This window comes from Channa argus, chromosome 18, assembly GCF_033026475.1.
Source record: "Channa argus isolate prfri chromosome 18, Channa argus male v1.0, whole genome shotgun sequence".
NCBI classification, from domain to species: domain Eukaryota; kingdom Metazoa; phylum Chordata; class Actinopteri; order Anabantiformes; family Channidae; genus Channa; species Channa argus.
Window position 1 is genome coordinate 1,632,522 of NC_090214.1, and position 14,306 is coordinate 1,646,827.

A 14,306-nucleotide genomic window follows, 5' to 3' on the forward strand; every position below is an offset into this window, starting at 1 on the left:
AGCATTGTCCTAAGTCCCAGAAGACGTCACTTTCTGCTGCTTTGCCGACTTCCAGCTGCTGTAAACGTGATCTTCCTCAGCGTTGGCCGACGTTCCTCCTCTCTAATCCCTACAGCTGTGCTCTCTATGTTCCTTATCCCTGCACAAGCTCCCTGTGTTTTATCTAAGTAAATTAGCTCCTGACAGTATCTGTGATGTTCCTGAAGCCTTCCCTCAGGACTCCAGTGTCCAGTGTGATGCTGAAGAACTGTGAGAACGTCTCTGGGACGATCTGCAAATACCTGAAAGTCTGAGTAAAGCAGACGACCAACATCTGCTGGCTGACTGATCCAGTGTTGTTGGCTCTTACAGGGAGTTTCTGCAGCACAGGGAGGCAGAGGAGGTCGTCCTGCTCAGAGACCTGATGGACAGTGGACCCATGTGTCCCGTGTTCAGGAGGACTGTGCCCTGTGGTCTTGCTCATCACCACAGCGAGCGACCAACGAGGGGAGGAAACTGATTCAAGGGGTCTACTCCAGCAGGATAAGACCCCTCCTCACCTGTACCTCCACCCTGGCTGCAGGGATCAACCTTCCTGCCCGCAGCTGACTCTCTGCAAAACAACCGGCAGGAAAAACTTCACATTAGTCATTAAATATTTGTTTTGTTAAATCCCTTAACATCCTTGCGTCCTGAGTCTCATCCTGTCCCTCATTGGATTTAATGTAAATCCACCTGCTGCTGTTTTTTTCTTCTCCTCCCCTTTAACCAGACGAGTTAAACTGTGCAGCTGTTTTGTTGCAGATCACCACCTCCCTGCATCAGATGAAGGAGTTTCTGAGCAAGACGCTGCTGTACGTCCAGCAGCAGCAGCTGTGTGTGGAGAAGAGTCTGTGGGAGGTGGTGCAGCAGAGTGTGGAGCTCCTGAGGGAGAAGGATCTCATCACTGGGACTTCCAAACTCTGCAGGTCACCAAGCTGGACACAGCTGCTTCTAAAGGTCAGCAACTATAAATCACTCTGGGGACTTTGAATCAAAGGTCAAACAGGTTTGGAAGTACTCTGATCTTTACTTTACTGTACAAATACTATGTTGCAAGTAAAAGTCCTACATTCGAAAACATTACTAAAGAAAAAGTACAAAAGTACCCTCAGAAAAATACATTTATCATCATGCAGTATAGCTACTTTTCAGTATAATATATTATTGGAGTAACTAGTAATGAGAACCATCAGATAAATCACAAAGTGTGATGCTGATCCACAGTCAGTGGTCACATCATTAGTTACTCCAATGTTCACTTTTTGTTAACATTTTCTCTTCAAATTGCTGCTTCGTGTGTCCTTAGCCGTATTATATTGGACGCTGCAGGAGCGACACCTTTTCACGTGACAGGAACAGCTTCATATGCACAAAAAACTACGTTAGGGTCGAGAAAACAGCTTGATGGTAACTTTACGGCACAGAACCACGTTGTACAATCATCAATAGAGCGAACAACATCTCGCACTAGAGTCGAACCCCCGGTCCCGTCCACCTCCCTATGAGACTTTTTCTCTTCTTATATTACGTCACTAATTTTGGCCTCAAATATTGAAGCGCTGGAGTTTCTAATGACCTACACTGAAAGCTCAGAGGGTCAATCACCGCTGCAAACAGGTACCTTCAGCGTCAGCATGTAACACAGAAGGTCTTGACGAAGCAGCACTTTTTAACGGCTCTGGAATGAGAAGGGGCTGCACATGCAGTAACTTCCAGCTCACAGACAATAAGACAGGAGACATCTGGTTTTTGAGCATTTTGTTAAATGTATTTTAAATATCATGAGAGAACCTTCAACATTTAGCTGAATCCTGTTGCTGCGGGAGAAGCAAACATCACTTTAAGCAATTGTTTCTAAATGTGCAGCAGATGTTTGAAAGCAGCTCTGTGTCCACCTGTCGTCCTCAAGCTCAGTTGATCTTACCTATACTCATGTTCTGTACAAAGACCTGTCGAGAGGTCTGGAGGGTCTGCTGCTCAACAGTTACCTCCACCTGCTCTACCTGGTCACATCCTACGACCTGATTTCACGGTGTTAGTCTGACTGGATGGTACAGAGTCACTGGACAACGCAGAAGAATTGTGAAAAATAAAATTAAAGAATGATTGAAATAAAAATTACTAATGCAACCGCAAGGGGGCACAAGCCAGTGTATTCTTGTGTCAGTCCCAAGTCTGGATAAATGCAGAGGGTTGTGGCAGGAAGGGCATCCGACTTAAACACATGCCAAATCAAACATGCGAATCGTGACAATGACTTCCATACCGGATCGGTCGGGGCCTGGGTTAACAACGACCGCCACCGGTGCTGTTGACCTACAGGGTACCGGTGGAAATTGGACTACTGTTGGTCGAAGACGAAGAAGAAGAGGAGGAAGGTGTGTTCTTAGGCAGAGAGAAAAGAGGAAAGCTAAGAATGTAGAACTGACAGTAGGTACTTTGAATGTTGGTACTATGATAGGGAAGGCTAGAGAGTTGATCGACATGATGCAGAGAAGGAAGGTGGACATACTGTGTGTCCAGGAGACCAGGTGGAAAGGTAGCAAGGCTAGAAGATTAGGAGCAGGGTTCAAGTTGAAAGAGGAGTTTGTGAGTAATATCCAAGAGGTGAAAAGAGTATTAGACAGGTTGATGAGTCTGAAGCTGGAAGTTGAAGGGGTGATGTTCAATGTTGTGAGTGGTTATGCCCCAAAGGTAGGATGTGAGTTAGAAGAGAAGAAGAAGTTCTGGAGTGAGTTAGATGAAGTGATGCAGAACATCCCCAGAGGTGAGAAAGTGCTGATTGGTGCAGATTTCAATGGGCATGTAGGTGAAGGGAACAGAGGTGATGAGAATGTGATGGGCACGTTTGGTCTTCAGGACAGGAACACAGAAGGACAGATGGTGGTTGACTTTGCAAAGAGGATGGAAATGGCTGTAGTGAACACTTTCTTCCAGAAGAGGCAGGAACATAGTGTGACGTACAAGAGCGGAGGTAGAAGCACTCAGGTGGATGACATCTTGTGTAGACGTTGTAACCTGAAAGAGATCAGTGACTGTAAAGCATTGGTAGGGGAGAGTGTAGCCAGACAACACAGGATGGTGGTGTGTAAAATGATGCTGGTGGTGAGGAAGATGAAGAGGACAAAGGCAAGCAGAGGACGAAATGGTGGAAGTTGAAAAAGGAAGAATGTTGTGTAGTTTTCAGGGAGGAGCTGAGACAGACTCTGGGTGGTTTGGAGGTGCTTCCAGATGACTGGACCACTACAGCTAATTTGATCAGGGACACAGGTAGGAGGGTACTCGGTGTGTCATCTGGAAAGAGGAAAGTGGACCAGAAGACTTGGTGGTGGAACGAGGAAGTTCAGGAGTGTATACAGAGAACGAGGTTAGCTAAGAAGAAGTGGGACACTGAGAGGACTGAAGAGAGTAGACAGGAGCACAGGGAGATACAGCGTAAGGTGAAGGTAGAGGTGGCAAAGGACAAACTAAGAGCATATGAGGACTTGTATGTTAGGTTGGACACTAAAGAGGGAGAGGTGGATTTGTACAGGTTGGCCAGACAAAGAGATAGAGATGGGAAGGATGTGCAGCAGGTTAGTGTGATTAAAGATAAGGATGGAAATGTATTGACAGGTGTCAGAAGTGTGATGGGAAGTTGGAAGGAGAACTTTGAAGAGTTGATGAATGAGGAAAATGAAAGGGTGGAGCAGGAAGTAGCAAAGATTAGTAAGAGTGAAGTGAGGAGGACGTTGAAGAGGATGAAGAGTGGAAAGGCAGTTGGTCCTGATGACATACCTGTGGAGGTATGGAAGTGTCTAGGAGAGGTGGCAGTAGAGTTTCTGACTAGTTTGTTTAACAAGATCTTGGAGAGTGAGAGGATGCTGAGGACTGGAGGAGAAGTGTACTGGTACCAATTTTTAAGAACAAGGGAGATGAGCAGAGCTGTGGCAACTACAGAGGAATAAAGCTGATGAGCCAAACAATGAAGTTGTGGGAAAGAGTAGTGGAAGCTCGGCTAAGGGCAGAGGTGAAAATTTGTGAGCAGCAATATGGTTTCATGCCTAGAAAGAGTACAACAGATGCAGTATTTGCTTTGAGGATGCTGATGGAGAAGTACAGAGAAGGTCAGAGGGAGTTGCATTGTGTCTAAGTAGATTTAGAAAAAGCGTATGACAGGGTGCAGAGAGAGGAGCTGTGGTATTGTATGAGGACGTCTGGAGCGGCAGAGAAGTATGTTAGAGTGGTGCAGGACATGTATGAGAGCTGTAAGATCGTGGTGAGGTGCTGTAGGTGTGACAGAGGAGTTCAAGGTGGAGGTGGGTCTGCATCAAGGATCAGCTTTGAGCCCCTTCTTGTTTGCTCTGGTGATGGACAGACTGACAGATGAGTTTAGACAGGAATCTCCATGGACTATGATGTTTGCAGATGACATTGTGATTTGTAGTGAGAGCAGGGAGCAGGTGGAGGAAAATCTAGAGAGGTGGGGGTCTGCTCTGGAAAACAGAGGAATGAAGCTTAGCCGCAGTAAGACAGAATACATGTGTGTGAATGAGAGGGACTCAGGTGGAATGGTGAGGTTACAGGGAGCAGAGGTGAAGAAGGTGCAGGACTTTAAGTACTTAGGGTCAACGGTTCAGAGCAACGGTGAGTGTGGAAAAGAGGTGAAGAGGCGAGTGCAGGCAGGTTGGAACGGGTGGAGAAAAGTGTCAGGTGTGTTGTGTTATAAAGGAGAGAGAATGAAAGGAAAGATGTTCAAGACGGTGGTGAGACCAGAGATGTTGTTCGGCTTAGAGACAGTGGCACTGGAGAAAAGACAGGAGGCAGAGCTGGAGGTAGCAGAGCTTAAGATGTTGAGTGAAGAGGATGGACAGGATCAGGAATGAGGACATCAGAGGGACAGCTCATGTTAGATGTTTTGGAGATAAAGTCATAGAGGCCAGATTGAGGTGGTTTGGACATGTTCAGAGGAGAAACTGTAAATATATCGGTAGAAGGATGCTGAGGTTGGAGCTGCCAGGCAGGAGGTCTAGAGGAAGAACAAAGAGGACATTTATGGATGTAGTGATAGAGGACATGAAGTTAGTTGGTGTGAGAGAAGAGGATGCAGAGGACAGGGTTAGATGGAGGCACATGATTCGCTGTGGTGACACCTGAAAGAGAACAGCCCAAAGGAAAAGAAGATTGAAATAAAACTGACTACTGGACAGAAAGTGAAGCAGGCCTGAAACCCTGAAGGACAAATGGACAGTCAAAGACACAACTATTCTAATACTAAAATGATATTGAGATCTACCAGAAATTCCTATTTGAATTGTGATGAACTAATTGAGCATCATTTTAACAAACACTACATTATCATAGTAATTTCACATATGATTTGATGACTTTGTTTTTGATGTTAGTATAGATTTTAATGTCTGTTCAACTGCTCCTCAATATAAAAGTCTAATGAGCCAATCACAGCCCAGAAACTCAAAGCATTAACACTAAAGTTCAAAGTCAGCATCAAAATGGGAGGAAATGTGATTTAATGACTTTGAATGTGGCTCGGTGGTTGGTGCTGGACACAGTATTTCAGAAACTGTGGATTCAGGGGGATTTTCACACACAACCATCACTGGTCCCTGTCCTCCTCTGTCTGCTGCTGATGGGGACTTTCTGCTGACACAGCATCACACATCAGCTAAGACACAATGAGAGAAATACTTTAATCTGAACGTCTGCAAACGTTGTCTGTCATTGTTTTCACACACTCAGTCCTCAGACTCTGACTCTGCAAAGACAAAAGTCTCAACATGTCCAGGTCACAGGAACCTGCCTGAAAATGGAACCAAACCCAGTTTGGAGACTGAACAGACTGAAAGCAGCTTCATTCATCACACAGTCAGACAATAAAAACCCAGGATGAGAGAAATTCTAGACGAGCTGCAGAAGCTGGATTTCACACTGAAACACATTCAGCACATGACACAGATTGATAAATTTGTCACTGCAGGATCAATAGCTGCTGTACTGTTGGTAGTTGATGCTCATTTTGAGTTTGTCGCAGGTTTGCAGATAAAAATATTTGCAGGTGTATTGATGATTTTAGTAGTTTTTGCTGCTATCGCTTTGTGTGGAAACCAGAAACAAAAAGAGAGAGAATGTTCACAAGAAATGGAGGAATTCAGGACGATTGTTGCATCACTGAACAGTGAACTGGAAGATGTTCACAGAGGAACAACTGGAGCTGAGGCTTTAAAGTTTATCAGACTGGAAATCAACATACTGGAGCTGTTTGCCATCAGTGCAGATCTCAGGACGTCTGGAACTGCACCATGTATGACCGAGGTAGTTAATCAGTATAATAAGATGCTTGGTGAGTTTGAAGCCATGAAAAAACGTCTCCAAACTCCAAATGATCCCAGTTTCAGAGAAGGTAGTGACACAGAGATGACGGTGTTTAACATATTCAAACTGTTCATGAAAATAACAGCGTAAGTTAAATGTACATATATGATACTAAGAAATAATCTGGTGTTTGCAGGAAACACAGTGAGAATTTACAATGTAGGTATTTTTTACTTTTTAACACTAAAACACATTCAGCACATGACACACATTGATACATTAGTCACTGCAGGATCAATAGCTGCTGTATCGTTGGTAGCTGATGCTCCATTTAGTTTGTTGGGGGTTTGCAGATAAAAATATTTGCAGATGTATTTTTTACTATTCTGTAATATCAGGATCCTGGATGAACAAAACTGAGAAACTAAACTGGAAAATGACACATGACCGTTCTCCAGACAGACTCATCCGTCTCTTCACCAGTAAAGTCTGATGGTGGATGATTGGTTTATAACTCTTAACGTGTCCCCATGTCCACTGTCCAAACACGAAACAATCTCACTTCTGAGTCCTTGTTTCTAATCTTCACTGCCTGCTCTAAATCCACTCCACTCCCCCTTTAGGTGAACACAGAGAATAAACCAGCAAGAAGCAGACCTGAAGTCAGATTCCTTAAAGGCAGAATGAGCATGATTTGACCGTTGCTGTCAGTAAATGCAACACTCAAAGTTGGTCTGTCCTCCCAGAATGTCTTCAACTGGGAAATCACCTCTTTGTAAATGAACAAACTAGTTAAACACACAGTATCTGAGTGAAACTGCTTCTCTTCCTGGAGTCAAAGCCTGATGACCCTCCCTCTTCTTCCTGCTCTCAAACACAGTGAGCTCCACTCTGTCCATATATGTCCTTGTTCCCTCCCCTTCAGATCTACAGTTTGAAGATGGGTGTAACCAACATGTGGGAAGTGTCAGAGCTGATGACGTTTAGATCAGAGCTCAAACTAGTTTCAGAGAAAGTGAAAGTCAGACAGTCGTTTCTGCTGAGAGGTGAAATGGCTCAGAAAGGAGTTCAGCTGGACCAAGAAACCTTCTCTTGTTCAATCTGTCTGGATCTACTGAAGGATCCGGTGACTATTCCCTGTGGACACAGCTACTGCATGAAGTGTATTAAAAGGTTCTGGGATGAAGAGGATGGTAAGAAACTCCACAGCTGCCCTCAGTGTAGACAGACCTTCACACCGAGACCTGTCCTGGTGAAAAACAGCATGTTAGCAGTTTTAGTGGAGGAGCTGAAGAAGACTGGACTCCAAGCTGCTCCTGCTGATCACTGCTATGCTGGACCTGAAGATGTGTCCTGTGATGTCTGCACTGGGAGAAAACTGAAAGCTCTCAAGTCCTGTCTGGTGTGTCTGGCTTCTTACTGTGAGAATCACCTCCAGCCTCATTATGAATCACCAACTTTTCAAAAGCACAAGCTGGTGGAGCCCTGCAAGAAGCTGCAGGAGAACATCTGCTCTCGTCATGATGAGGTGATGAAGATTTTCTGCCGCACTGATCAGCAGTGTATCTGTTATCTCTGCTCCATGGATGAACATAAAGGCCACGACACAGTCTCAGCTGCAGCAGAGAGGACTGAGAGGCAGAGAGAGCTCGAGGGGAGTAGACAAAAACTCCAGCAGAGAATCCAGGACAGAGAGAAAGACGTGAAGCTGCTTCAACAGGAGGTGGAGGCCATCAGTCTCTCTGCTGATAAAGCAGTGGAGGACAGTGAGAAGATCTTCACCGAGCTGATCCGTCTCATGGACAAAAAAAGGTCTGATGTGAAGCAGCAGATCAGATCCCAGCAGGAAACTGAAGTGAGTCGAGTCAAAGAGCTTCAGGAGAAGCTGGAGCAGGACATCACTGAGCTGAAGAGGAAAGACGCTTCACTGGAGCAGCTCTCACTCACAGAGGATCACATCCAGTTTGTCCACAGCTACCCCTCACTGTCAGCACTCAGTGAACCTACAGACTCAACCAGCATCAACATCCGTCCTCTGAGATACTTTGAGGATATGACAGCAGCTGTGTCAGAGCTCAGAGATCAACTACAGGACGTCCTGAGAAAGACATGGACAAACGTCTCACTGAGACTGACTGAAGTCGATGTTTTACTGCCACCAGCAGAACCCAAGACCAGAGCTGAGTTCTTAAAATATTCATGTGAATTCTCACTGGATCCAAACACAGCACACAAAAGTCTGTTATTGTCTGAAGGAAACAAAAAAGTAACATTGATGAGTAAAAGACAGTCTTATTCTCCTCATCCAGACAGATTCACTATATGTTGGCAGGTCCTGAGCAGAGAGAGTCTGACTGGACGTTGTTACTGGGAGGTGGAGTGGACAGGGACAGGAGTTTATGTAGCAGTTGCATATAAGAATATCAGCAGAACAGGGGACTGGGAGGAAATTGACTTTAGATGCAATAACAAATCTTGGACATTAATTTGTTCCCAAAACAAATATAAATATTATCACAACAACATCCAAACTCCCGTCTCAGGTCCTCAGTCCTCCAGAGTAGGACTGTACCTGGATCACAGAGCAGGTATTCTGTCCTTTTACAGCGTCTCTGAAACCATGACTCTCCTCCACAGAGTCCAGACCACATTCACTCAGCCTCTACATGCTGGACTTGGACTTTATTGGCGTCCTGGAGACTCTGCTGAGTTGTGTGAACTCAAATAGAAACAAGTCATTTAAGGTGCAGTGGATCAAAATGTGTATTTGAATTTGTCTCCATCATTTTTTCTTCACTTGTTTCTGATCCACTTTCAGTCAAACTTTATTGATAGTACTCAGGTAGTTCATCTTCTCATTTCCTGTTAGTGTTGGACTTTCTGTAGGTGGGTATTTCCTGTGTGTGTTCACACATGAACATCACTGCTCAGGATTATTTCTGTTTATGTAACCAACATTTCTCCAGATGGAAATTTAAACTTCTCTGATGAATATTTGTATTGATATGTTTGTAGTTTTTTTTATTGCGTGGACATCAACAGAGAAAAGAACCAAACTTTATGTTTAGAATGTGAACATTTATTTAATCACCATGTAAATCTGTCATTTCAAAACCTCTTGAAACTGTACTGACCATTATTAGAATCATTACCTAAAGTATAATCATCATCTTACTAAATATCCACTGTGCATGTACCTTGTTCCTGGGAAATGATAAAGTTGATGTTGTAAATGTTGGTTTTTAGTATTTTCTGAAGCAGCTTCACTGTTAATGACAGTAATGGTTGGTCAGAGCTCCACTGTTTTAGCTGCAGTTTAACATTTCATTTGTCCATTTTTCTGTCTTTGACATCATCATCGAGTGGACATCAGGAAAAAGACAAAAGTGTCCTCAAGGGGGTGATGCAGACTCATAACTGAGACTGTCAACATGCAAACATGAAACACATTGAAATCCTTCATGTCACTTCCACTTGATGAAGAAATCATTATCACTGACGTCCATCCAGAGTAAACCTCCATTAATCCACCTAGAAATCAGAGAAATCAGAGGCTGTGGAAGGTCACTGAGAATTTTCCTGTTTGTACGTTTTCTTCTGTATCACATTGATCCACAGGTAGTTGATGTACATTCATGGCTTCACTGCAAACAGGAGCTGATCACAGATAATTGAGCTGCTGTTAATAGAGACAATTTGGCAAAATGTTAACGAATGGAAAGAGACTTGAACAGACCTGTGGACGACAGCTGAGCTTCTTCTGATGATAGTTTGAATTTGTGTCCTCAGAAGAACATCTGCTCTCGTCATGATGAGGTGATGGAGTTGACAGTTGACATGATGCATTTTTATTCAGTTTGAGCTGTTATTTGGATTATTTTGCTCCTTTAAACACAGCTACTGACTGAAGCTGATTCATATATGAGCAAATCTTTGAACAATAATTGAATGTAAGATAATAAATTACTTGAAGATCTAAATGGCCTTCATCAAGTTTTCTAGCTGACCTTGTTTTTGTGGGTTACTGCTCGGCCTTGATTCTCTCTGTTGCTGACTAAATGAATGACATTAAGGATAATTGCCGCCTGCACATAAAGAATTAGGATTAACATGGACCCTTGTTACCATGTTTTTAAGGAGCATGTTTAACCACGTTATGTATCTGTTTGATCTCAGCATGCAGACGTGTGACCAAGCCATGAGGGCCTGTCTACTCTTACATGTGGAGTTCAGACGAGCATTCACCGTGTGCTCGTGTCATCAAGCCATGATTTCATCAAGTGCTAATGACTGCTGTAGTAATGAACCAGCTAATATCATGGAAGGATTTTCATGTTTACCCGTGTTTGTGTCACAGAAGTATTTTAAGAAAACCGAGAGTTAAAGGACGAATCTTGTCTTCATGCACTTTGTGTTGTTGGGAGTTTTTGATAACCTTGTCATCAGAGGGATTTGGAGTTTTCTCATGTCTGGGATTGGCTTTTCACCATTACTGGGACCCATGTACTTACTACCAGGTCTGTTCTGTATTACGGATCAAGACCACTGCATCTTCCTCAGAGACTTCCACTCCACCATTTTACTGAGCCACTTGTCAAGTCAGTCATCATCACAGGATCCAGGACCCATAACCACCTGCCTCACAGATGGTGGAACAGGAAGGGTGACAGCCGACCCAGAAGCTGATTCAAGAGCAGGTCTGATATCAGCTGACACAGAGACGGATTCAGGGTCAGGCAGGTTGTCAACTGACCCACAAAGAGAAAAGACCACTACTGGCTCAGGAACCTGCTCTTTGTTTGTCCTTTGACACCTCTACCTTCACCTTACGCTGTATCTCCCTGTACTCCTGTCTACTCTCTTCAGTCCTCTCAGTGTCCCACTTCTTCTTAGCTAACCTCTTTCTCTGTATACACTCCTGAACTTCCTCGTTCCACCACCAAGTCTCCTTGTCCGCTTTCCTCTTTCCAGATGACACACCGAGTACCCTCCTACCTGTCTCCCTGATCACATTAGCTGTAGTGGTCCAGTCATCTGGAAGCACCTCCAAACCACCCAGAGTCTGTCTCAGCTCCTCCCTGAAAACTACACAACATTCTTCCTTTTTCAACTTCCACCCCTTTGTCCTCTGCTCTGTCTTTGTCCTCTTCATCTTCCTCACCACCAGAGTCCTTTTACACACCACCATCCTGTGTTGTCTGGCTACACTCTCCCCTACCAACACTTTACAGTCACTGATCTCTTTCAGTTTACGATGACACAAGATGTCGTCCACCTGAGTGCTTCTACCTCTGCTCTTATACGTCACCCAATGTTCCTGCCTCTTCTGGAAGAAAGTGTTCACTACAGCCATTTCCATCCTCTTTGCAAAGTCAACCACCATCTGACCTTCTGCGTTATTAACTAAGGAGAGTGCAAGGAAACGATGCACACATTCAGAGGAGAACAAGGGCAGGAACATACCATCAAGCAAATAACCAAACCAAGTCTGATAGACAGGGATAAACACTGGTAATGGTGGAAACTAAACACTGCGTCGAGCGCTTCAAAACATATATGAAGCTTCTGTTTTGAAACTCTGCTCTGAAGTCTGTATCAATGTGATCAGTCATGTGGTTGTGTCCTAATGATAAATTTGAGCAGCTAACCGCTAAAGACCAACTCCAAGGTCTCACTCACTTCTTCTGTTCCTTTGGGCTGTTCCCTTTCAGGGGTCACCACAGCGAATCATGTGCCTCCATCCAACTCTGTCCTCTGCATCCTCTTCACTCACACCAACTAACTTCATGTCCTCTCTCACTACATCCATAAATCTCCTCTTTGTTCTTCCTCTACACCTCCTGCCTGGCAGCTCCAACCTCAGCATCCTTCTACTGATATATTCACAATGTTTTCTCTGAACATGTCCAAACCACCTCAATCTGGCCTCTCTGACTTTATCTCCAAAACATCTAACATGAGCTGTCCCTCTGATGTCCTCATTCCTGATCCTGTCCATCCTCGTCACTCCCAAAGAGAACCTCAACATCTTAACCTCTGCTACCTCCAGCTCTGCCTCCTGTCTTTTCTTCAGTGCCACTGTCTCTAAGCCAAACAACATCTCTGGTCTCACCACCGTCTTGAACATCTTTCCTTTCATTCTCGCTGATGATCTTTTATCACACAACACACCTGACACTTTTCTCCACCTGTTCCAACCTGCCTGAACTCACCACTTCACCTCTTTTCCACACTCACCGTTGCTCTGAACCGTTGACCCTAAGTACTTAAAGTCCTGCACCTTCTTCACCTCTGCTCCCTGTAACCTCACCGTTCCACCTGGGTCCCTTTCATTCACACACATGTATTCTGTCTTACTGCAGCTAAGCTTCATTCCTCTGTTTTCCAGAGCAGACCTCCACCTTTCTAGATTTTCCTCCACCTGCTCCCTGCTCTCACTACAAATCACAATGTTTCACTCACTGACACTATAAAAAAACACCTCAAAATGCCTGTTTTTTAAAAAGGAGTTATAGACAGAGGCAAAGAGAAAATATTTGGAGAGAGCAAGAAAGATAACTAAGTCTCTCATGTGGGAGAAGTTTGATTGCAGAGAATATTCTCCAAAGCTGAAGAGGTTTTAAGCTAAATAAGACACAAATTGTTTCTCTTAATACAATCACACAACTACTCTCATTCCACAATGTACTTTATATTTTTCCCACAAAAAATATGTCATTCATTCCCAAATCAAAGTATAACACATGCATATAAATAACTATGACATGTAATCAAATATTCAGTTTATTCACACACAGTGTTACTCTGAAAATGAGTGAAACAGTGATAATACTGCTTCCGACCTAAGTCACACAGGAACTTGGATCCACACATTTTTGTTTGCAGAATTATCAAATGTAGAAATTCTTCAAACAATAGAATGTTCTCAAGAGCTTTGAATCAGCATGTTTCTATAAGAGCTACACACATTTACACAGCAGATGTTGCCAAAGTATGGAAGTAGAATAATACTAAAGTTATTTGTATGTGTACAGGGATTTGTGTGAGCGTACTCAGACTTGTGTGTGTGTGTGTGTGTGTACTCCGATTTGTATTTCAGTGTGTGTGTAACTGTAAATAATATTTGTGTGTATGTAAAATAATGTGCAAATGTTTTCAATCTGGTAGCAGGAGAAAGTCAAGAGCAAATCTCCACAGCCAACTCAAAGACAGGTAAAGGTGAGACTCACCTGAGGGACTGTAGTAGCGGCTCTGTGCTCCTCCGTTCATCACTGGCTTCATTGACCGGCCGCAGAGCTTCAGTGATCTTCACTCCAGCCTGAGCACAGACTGTAAGGATGAGCCTAGGAGTCTGAGATGAGGGCAAGGAAAACCTTCCCATACAGGCAAATCTTGCAGACTGCAGAACAGTAGCAAAGTGAGGCTTTCCAGCCCTTTTACTTAAAACCTGAGTGTTTTCTCAGATAATTACACATTCACATTGAGTTTTTTGAGCGAATACATTTGCACATTATTTAACATAAATACAGATATTATTTACAGTTACAGATTTGTGTACGACACAGAAATCTGAGTACACACTCACAACTCCCTGTACACATACAAATAACTTTGCTACTATTCTGCTCCCTTTCGTTTGTCCCGTCACTAATAAACACGTGACCAAACCTCGGACCAAAAATAAAAAGGAAACCGAGTCTAAAATGAGGAATCGGGCAGATCAGGGAATTAGACCAATAGTAACATATTGTAGCAACCCACGGTTTATGGGAGCTAACTGTGGGAGGCGGTGAAGCTAAAGCTAAGGCTAACCCTAACTGACTTAACTAACCTAATCAGCTAGCTTGGGTGCTAGCGGGCTAACATCAACGAACAGTTCAAAATGGCAGGTGGAAGGGAGAACACTTGCGCCCCATACACCGCACGACCCCAAGTGCCTCGAGCTGTTTGACATAAGCAATCGCAAACACAAC

The 14,306-nt window shown here is 43.8% G+C and overlaps 1 protein-coding gene across 1 annotated transcript; it reads left to right on the forward strand.

The window, feature by feature from the left end:
• The first annotated feature begins 6,946 nt into the window (after positions 1-6,946).
• Positions 6,947-10,313, forward strand: LOC137104007 (tripartite motif-containing protein 16-like). Its single transcript, XM_067484798.1, has one exon. The coding sequence runs from the start codon at positions 7,235-7,237 to the stop codon at positions 9,059-9,061; it is 1,827 nt and encodes a 608-aa protein (XP_067340899.1). The 5' UTR covers positions 6,947-7,234; the 3' UTR covers positions 9,062-10,313.
• Positions 10,314-14,306: the final 3,993 nt, after the last annotated feature.